A 9,406-nucleotide genomic window follows, 5' to 3' on the forward strand; every position below is an offset into this window, starting at 1 on the left:
GATGGTGCTAGCTTTTGTGTCTCCAAAGCGTATACATAAGCCTTCAGTAATAAAGGTGTAAGTAAGTCTTTAAAAGCTTTATAAAACTCATTAACATAACCATCTGGGCCTGGACTTTTGTTGCTCTTAAGAGACGAGATGACCTGCTTAATTTCAGTTTTCTCAAGGGGTTTATTGAGTTCTATTGCTGATTGACCTGTCAATTCTGTGATGTTAATATTTTCTAAATATTCTGCAAGTTCTGGCTCATCTGAGCATGTGTCTGTGTTTTTGTACAGTAAGTTGTAGAACTCTGCAAATGTTTTGGATATATCACCTGGTTTTGTAACATAAGTTGATTGGACTTTGATTTTCTGTACTATATTTGATGCCTGCTGTTTCCTTAGTCTGAAAGCCAACAATTTGCTGGCCCTGTTTCCATCCTCATAGTATCTTTGATTTGTAAACCTTAGATTACCTTCAACTTTATCAGCTAATAGGCTATTAAGTTGTCTTCGTGTTGCATTTAACTCTTTTGTAATAGCAGCTTTTGTAGATTGTTTACGTTCATATTCAAATTTTTTTATTTTGCGTTCCAGTTCCTTCTGTTTGGCTTCTCTCTCCCTCTTCCTTGCCGATGCAAATGAAATAATTCTGCCTCGCAGATATGCTTTGGCACAGTCCCATAAAATTAAGGGGTTTGTTTGTGGTGTAGAGTTATTATTCAGATATTCCTTGAATTCACAAGTGATAAAGGGAACAAATTCTTTATCATTCAGCAGGGATGTATTCAGCCGCCATTGTTTGATTGCTGGCCTGAGACCTATGTCCCATTGCAAAAGGACTGGTGCATGGTCGGAGATTGCAATTGGCATAATCTCAATATCTGTTACTCTGTCCAAAGTAGCCTTAGAAACAAAGAAATAATCTATCCTAGATTAAGACGCATGTCTATTTGAATACAAAGTGAAATCTCTAACACTTGGATGCTTACTTCTCCAAACATCGACCAAACCTGCCTCTGAGGCATGATGTTTATGCTTTACTTATTTTAGACATTGGTGTTCTGGAGGGTGGTTGTTTATCGGCAAATTGGGACATTGTACAATTAAAATCACCTCCCATCAGTAACAGTCTGGTACTATATTGAAGGATTGTGTTAAATAATGTCTTAATAAAGCCTGGTTTATCTTCATTAGGTCCGCATACGTTAATGAGAGATACCTCCATACCATCAGTTACACCATTGACTATTAAAAATCTCGCTTCGGTATCCTTATGCAGTGAATTTTTAATAAAGTTAATCTGTTTGTGGAGAAGTATTGAGACTCCTCTTTTGTGCCCAGCTTGGTGGGAGGAGTAAAATACTTTGTCTGCCCATGACTTTAACTTTTCATGTTCTGCATCAGATAGATGCGTTTCTTGAAGAATGGCTATGTGCAAGTTGAGTTGTTTTAGCTGGTGTAATATTTTCTTTCTCTTTATTGGGCTATGAAGCCCTTTCACATTATAACTTACAATTCTCAAATCACTCATTATTGTATGAATTTAGTTTGTTTATTAAATTGTTGGTCTTGTAGGTGGGATAGAAAGCAGGGATGTGTAATGATGAAACATGACACCAAAAATGAAATAAATAATAAAAGCCCTGATGTTTGAAACTTTAACTCAGAGTCCCCGGGGAACGAGGGGGACAAAACCAAAACACTAAACCAAAACCTGTCTAGAAAAGATAAAGACATTATTTTGAATACAGAATGTTTTGGGAAACTCGTCCCTAGCCACCTAAATAGCAGCAACAGAGCACAACCTGGATATAACTCGGCTGCACTTGTAGTTCGCAAAGACAAAAAATCTAAAATAACAAAACAAAAATAAATAAATAAAAGAGCAGGAGCAATGCCATGGTTTCCTGCAGATCAGTAAATAAAACAGCTGTTTGAGATAAGTTATTTTTGTAAACAGAATAATAAAAAATGTATTGGAATATAGTAACATAAAACACAATTATATAATTATGTAAAGAGTATAAATACAACTTAGAAACCTTGTAACCCTAACAGTCTTTACCACTGTGTTTTAGCAGTATGTCCTCGGATGAAGTCAGTCGCCTGGCACAGGTTGCTCCTTCATTAAGATTTGCTTGGCATAGTCCATAGCCTTCCGATGGTCCACAAACTCTCTGGTGTCGCCATTATACAATATTCGAAGCCGGGCTGGAAAGAGGAGACCGTAGCGTATGTCCTTTCGTCCTCGTAGGGCACTCCGCACCTCCGAAAATGCAGCTCTCGCCTTCGCAACACTTGCAGTATAATCTGGGAAGATGGAGATGCACTGTCCATTGTAAAACAACGGTGCTTTGTCACGAGCCTTTCGTAGTATCTTCACAGCGTCATCGTCATAATGTATTTTGCCGATTATCATCCGTGGCTTTTCTCCATCTCTTGAGCTCCCAAAAACACGATGAGAGCGATCCACTTTAACCTCTCGGTCAAGCTGTAGTATTCTCTCAGGGCGCTAGCAATAGCCTTCGGGGAGCTGGGGTTAGCCTCTGGGATGCCTGCTAGCCGAATGTTAGCGCGCCTCATTCTGCCCTCCATGTCCTCACATTTGACTGTCATTGTCTTCACCTCTTTCTGGAGGCTTTCCACTGTCCCTTGTAGGGTTGACACTTCATCAGACCATGTACACAAACCATCCCTCACCTCTTGCACGTCTGCCTTCACGGTCCCCAGGTCGGCATGGACAGCGGTGACGTCGTTAGCAATTAGCGTTTTGAGCGCCTGTAGATCGTTCTTGATTGAGCTTATCTCGTCTGCTAGCGCTGACTTGAGCTCATCTCTAATAACTTCTTTAATGTCATCCCTTATGTTGGCCAAAATCTCTGCTTTTAGGTCTTCAGCCATACCTGGGTTTTCACTTGAGGTGGGTGAGGTCTGGTTCGCGTCACACTGCGTAGCTAGCTTGGTGGTTTTCCTCGTTGTAGGCCTCGGGTTAGCTTGGCTGCTAGCGCTTGCGGTAAATTTGTTTTTCTGGAGTTTGTCCTCCATTATGACAGCAACAAACAGGCTCAGGTTTCAATAGACGTCCTCAATAGTACATTGTGTCAAATTACGTTCAAGGATAGCTGTTTTTATGGTATAATGTCACGGATTCTGCAGGAGCACCGACAAATGCGACCTACTCCATGCTTTGCTCACTAGCGCCCCCCCAAGGCAAGGGTTTTCAGACACCTATCAACAAAATGTGCATGCACTGGGCTAACGAGGTGAAAACCTATGCAGAAGAGGCAAACAGCTGCAAGAGAGACGATACAATGTAGAAAACGCAAGTACCAACAGGGAGGAATGCTCATCGAAAGACTTCAGTCAACCGGGGCTGCGATGTGGAAATGCAACAGGAGGGCCCACACCGGGGAGGCCAGCAGACGTGCGCGAATATGACTGCAAGAATTCCAGCTCAAAGGAAACAACACAGGATGAGTATCTACATCAGCATCAACTTGAGTTCAAATGAATATGAGAATGACATAACTTGCTAAAGGCAGCTAAAGCTCAGTTAAGTATACAGCTTGCTGTGGAGGGTTATAGATAAATGGACTGTTGGCTTAAAAGGGACTGAAATGCAACTACGAGGATTGGATGGGGGTCCTTTCCTTATATGAGGCTCTACCCTCAAAACAAAGAGTGTCAGTGGAAGAAGATGGTTGTTAATCTCTCTTTGTGGAAGTCATTTTTACCTCCGCCAAGGAGGTTATGTTTTCGGTCGTGTTTGTTTGTTTGTCTGTCTGTCAGCAGGATAACTCAAAACGTTTTCAACGGATTTTGATGAAATTTTGTGGAGTGGTTGGAAATGACAAGAGGAACAAGTGATTAAATTTTAGTGGTGATCCAGATCACGATCCAGATCCCGATGCTAATGCGTTAGCATGTCTATGGCATTTTCAATGTTAAAAGTCAGCATTAAGCAGTTGCAGCTGTCATCACGTTCAGGTACATTTATTTTCAAATTGTAATATTTCTTAAATTTATTTTTGTTTATATATTAATAATCTAATGATTATTATATACAATTTTTAGAGAAAGAGACAAAGAAATAGATCACTGTGCCAAGGAGGGAATCTCTTCAGGGTCAGTGACCCTATGGCCTTGTTTAGAGAAGTGTTTCATAAATGTTAAAAAAAATTCATATATTTGCAGTTTAGTTGAATAATAAATTGAATTTTGTCTCTTATTTGTTTTTGTCTATAAGCACATGCAATATCAATATCAGTGCTCAGATGACAGTAGCTTCTGGGAAAGGTGCAAGTTGCAATAAACTGTGATGCCAAGCGCTAAGGATACATGCTATCCAGTCACAGAAGATTAAACCTTTTTTACTACTGAGCAAACATAGTTAGACTTTTTTAGGTTCAATGATTCCACGGCGTGTAGATGTTATGGCGTCAGTGACCCCATGGCCTTGGCGGAGGTTTGCATTCTCTGAGTGCTACTAGTCTTTGTATATAATTAAAACAAGTAAGCTGTTCCTGAAAATTTTATATGTTCATGAATGTTGAACTAAAGTCTGTGGGGAAACCACCACAAAGTGGACAGAACTGTGGTCTGTGGACACAAAACAAGCAAGAAATTAAATTCCTTTCTTTGAATGTTAATGGCTTTGGAAACCCAACCAAAAGAGCTAAAATAATAACCAAACCTAAAAAGGAAAATACATACATTAATTTCCTATAAGAAACTCATTTATCAAAAGCAGAACAAGAAAAATGTTTAAAATTTTGATTCAAAAATACTTTTTATAGCTCACATTCCAATACTTGGAAAAGAGGAGTGGTAATATTGATGTCTAATATAATTACATTTGAATGCCTAAAACAAATAAAAGATAAAGAAGGAACATGTATAAAGGGACAAGGGGTGGTGGCCAAGTGGTTAATGCGCTTGGTTTCAGTTCGGAAGGTTCTGGGTTCAAATCCCACCCCTGCCACATTTCTCCATGTAATGTGGAGTTGCGTCAGGAAGGGCATCCGGTGTAAAACCTGTGCCAAATCAACATGCAGATCCACCTTGGATTTGCTGTGGCGACCCCGAGTGCAAACAAGGGAGCAGCCGAAGGGACTTACTATGTATAAAGGGACAAACGATAACATTGGTGAACATATATGCCCCTTCTGGGAGTTCCAAGGAAATCTTTAAATCGCAGTCGAAGCATATGTACAGTGATTACAGTTATTTGCCTCACTGTATACGTGGAGGAGACCTTAATGTGTTCATGGACTACCACATGGATACAACTAGTTCAGAGGTCTCAAACTGATTCCAGTAAGAGCAAAGACGATGCAGGTGCAACCACCCACTCCACCATTTAATTTTAGTGATTAATTGATTCCATCTGGTCAAAGTGATGTTAAGCAGTGAAATAAGAAACATTTCTGCTGCTTTGAAGGTCCCTGTGCACAGTGGCCTCTATCATTCAGAAATAAAGATGTTCAGATCCACCGGGACACTTCCTAGAGCTGGCCACCAGTCTAAACAGAGATCGCGGGAGAATGGCCTTAGTCAGGGATGTGACCAAGAACCCAATGGTCACTCTGTCAGCGCTCCAGCATTCCACTGTGGAGAGAGGAGAACCTTCCAGAAGGACAACCATCTCTGCAGCAATCCACCAGTCAGGCCTGTATGGTAGAGTGGCCAGACAGAAGCCACTCCTTAGTAAAAGGCACATGGCAGCCCACCTGGAGTTTGCCAAAAGGCACCTGAAGGACTCTCAGACCATGAGAAAGAAAATTCTCTGGTCTGATGAGACAAAGATTGAACTCTTTGGCGTGAATGCCAGGCATCATATTTGGAGGAAACCAGAAACCATCCCTGCAGTGAAGCATGGTGGTGGCAGCATCATGCTGTGGGGATGTTTTTCAGCAGCAGGAACTGGGAGACGAGTCAGGATTGAGGGAAAGATGAAAGCAGCAAAGTACAGAGACATCCTGGATGAAAACCTGCTCCAGAGCGCTCTTGACCTCAGACTGAGGCGACGGTTCATCTTTAAGTAGGACAATGACCCTAAATACCCAGCCAAAGTATCAAAGGAGTGGCTTTAACTCTGTGAATGTCCCTGAGTGGCCCAGCCAGAGCCCAGACCTGAATCTGATTAAACATCTCTGGAGAGATCTGAAAATGGCTCTGCACTGATGCTCCCCATCCAACCTGATGGAGCTTGATAGGTGCTGCAAAAAGGAATGGACAAAACCGCCCAAAGATAGGTGCACGAAGCTTGTGGCATCATATTCAAGAGACTTGAGGCTGTAATTTCTGACAAAGGTGCATCAACAAAGTATTGAACAACGGGTGTGAATACGTATGTACATGTGATTTCTTAGTTTTTATTTTTAATACATATATATATATATATATATATATATATATATATATATATATATATATATTTTAAATTTTTTTTATATATATATATATATATATCATTTTTAATATGATAAATACCCCATAATACGTTGTCATTATGGGGTATTGTGAGTAGAATTTTGATGGAAAAAAATGAATATACTCCATTTTGTAGTAAGGTTGCAACATAACAAAATGAAAAAGTAAAGAGCTGCTGTGAATACTTTCCAGATGCACTGTAAACTAAATTAGATGTGATCAAATGTCAGGAGTATGTAGTTTATGCACTTGAATAAACGTTTTTGTGGCATCAGATTTTTTTTTACAACTTTTTTAGGTTTCTGAATTCTTTTTCAGACAATTTTCACAGAACATTGGCTATCTCTGCTATGTACAATCTGGCATTGCTTTTTGGCACTTGGTTTCCAACTGATAACTGGAAAAGACAAAGAGGCATAAAATTGGATTTTAAATATGATCCGACTAATCAGGACTTATTCAGAAACGAGTGAAACAAATGAGGGCCTATTAAAATCAAATCAAAAAGATTAAAAAGAATGAGAATAAAATACATCCTGTTATAAATTTACTTGTACAAGCTTATAGTACTATTATACCGAAAGCCGTGTCAGTTTCATGTATATTCTTGCTTAATGGATTCTGTAACAGATTCAACATTATATGTTAAAGCCAAATGGGAAAGCTAGCTGGGTGAGAAGATTCCAGAGTGGATGTGGTACAATATGTGGAAATCACATCAAACTACAACACAATCATTAAAATGGAGAGAATTTAATTGGAAGAATCTAATTCCATATTTCATCACTCACTCATTTTTCATCAAAATTAAAAGTAAACAGATGAATGCCCAACAGCCATGTTGAAGATTATGGAACCACATGGATGCAGACCACACACTTTTGGAAATGCATAAATATACCATCCTTTTGGGGGGTGGATGTTCACTCAGCTCTCTGTGACATACTGGGATATGTAATTCCTAAATCTTGTCTTCTTTTATACCTTGGGTATTTGGAACTGTGCATACAGGAAACAAATATCTGGTCAAGACTTGTCTGAGGGATAGAAAGAAGGCCATTACTAACAACTGGCTCAAGACTGATGCTCCAAGTTACAAACAATGGTTGCTAATCAAAGTGGACATACTTGTGATGGAGAACCTTACATATAAGCTCAAAATAAAGGAAGAACTTTTTATACAAAACTGGGGAAAATGGTTGCCTTATTATCAAAGACATAATCAATAAAGTGGCCCAACACACAGACTGTTCTTTTTATTTATTTGTATTATGATTTTGTTTTGTTGCCTTTTTTCCTTTGTGCTCCTCAGTTTTGTGGAGGTTGCTTTAGTGTGTAACTAAAACACTAAATAAAAATTTAAACTAAAAATAGTCATTCCAAATATCTTCTTTAAATAATCTTTGGGTCAAAAATTTGGATTTGGCTTGTGACCATGACTTTTTTTACCGATTTACTCACAATCAAAACACTTTGTTGGCTCAATTATAAAACCAAGTTTGGTCCAAACTGGACCAGAACTGTTTGAGTTATTTTGTTCACATGCACATGGACTGAACACAATAAACCTTGCATATGATACTGTGTTCAGGTGTTACTTACACTGTGCTGAACTTTTAGTGACTGTCTAGAAGTGGTTTTGACACTTCCATGTATCCAATACACCACTACTGTGAATTTTAAGCAGCTGCATAACATTTCAAATTTTTAAACTGAGCAGATGGCTGATCCCTTGAGGCAAGAGGTACTCACTCTGAAGTAGAAACCTCTGCACTGTAAACCTCAACTTATTTTAAGGATGCAGTGGATTAAACTACAGCAGACAGCTGTTGGCAGAGCAGTTGGTTACCTTTCTTGGTGAAAAACTCCTTGGAGTATTTGCCCGCCAAGATCAGCTTCCGAGGAACTTTACCAAGAAGCTCAATAATCAGTGCTATGTGATCTACGAGGAGAAAAGACAAACACACAAAGAGATGGTGATCATTAAGTTGTACAAACACATATTCACCCAAATAGCTCAAATATTACAAGGGAACCGTTTTTACGTGAACCCGATCTGAGTGCTTTTAAGATGAAAACATTAAGGAGAGGTGCCGTGAGGCCACTGCAGCATTTTTTTTTTTTGGTAAACGAGAGGATTATTTTTGTTGATTTGTTACTCAAAACCTATGACTCAGAGTCAACAACAACAACAAAAAACATCACTTTTATCTGGAATAGTACATTTTTGTATTGTCATATGAGGTCTGTTAGAAAAGTATCCGACCTTTTTATTTTTTGCAAAAACCTGATGGATTTGAATCACATGTGCTTGCATGAGCAAACCTTGAACCTTCGTGCGCATGCGTGAACTTTTTCACGCCTGTCGATTGCATCATTTTCTAGTAAGCAGCCTTTGTGTGAGGACATGTGTTGTGCGCTTGGCGGATTTTCATTTTGAGGAAAAAGACGGAACGACTGGAGCAGCGCCGCATCTAATTTTGCCAGAATCTGGGCGACAGCCAGGTGGAAACCATTCGGAAGATTCAGACAGCTTTCGGTGACGATGCTTTGGGCATCACACAGATTAAGGAGCGGTACAACCGGTTTAAAGACGTCCGCACAACCGTGGAGAGTGAGCCACGCTCCGGTCGGCCATCAACATGCTGAAATGACCAGATCATTTCCAAAGTGAACGCTGTGATGATGCGGGACCGTCGTGTGACTATCCAAAAGAGGTGGACATCAGCACCTTTTCTGTACATTTCACTGTGACAGAAGATTTGGCCATGAAAAGAGTTGCAGCGAAATTCGTGCTGCTGCTGATGGCGGAGCAAAAGCGCCTCCGTGTTGAAGTCTCACAGGACATGCTGTGACATGCCCACATCTTCCACAATTTCTCGGATAGTCACACGACTGAAAAGTCACCGAAAGCCGTCTGAATCTTCTGAATGGTTTCCACTTGGCTGTCGCCCAGTTTCTGGCAAAATTTGATGCGCCGCTGCTCCAGT

At 39.9% G+C, this 9,406-nt stretch overlaps 1 protein-coding gene across 2 annotated transcripts in view; it reads right to left on the reverse strand.

The window, feature by feature from the left end:
- srpk1b (SRSF protein kinase 1b) overlaps positions 1-9,406 on the reverse strand; it is a 61,842-nt gene that overhangs the window by 10,465 nt on the left and 41,971 nt on the right. For both annotated transcript variants that reach the window (XM_034166977.1, XM_034166978.1), the window contains one exon: positions 8,266-8,358. In XM_034166977.1, coding sequence (XP_034022868.1) covers positions 8,266-8,358 — 93 coding nt within the window. The remainder of the gene's footprint in view (positions 1-8,265; positions 8,359-9,406) is intronic.

Source organism: Thalassophryne amazonica, chromosome 3 (assembly GCF_902500255.1).
Source record: "Thalassophryne amazonica chromosome 3, fThaAma1.1, whole genome shotgun sequence".
In the NCBI taxonomy this organism is placed as follows: Eukaryota; Metazoa; Chordata; class Actinopteri; order Batrachoidiformes; family Batrachoididae; genus Thalassophryne; species Thalassophryne amazonica.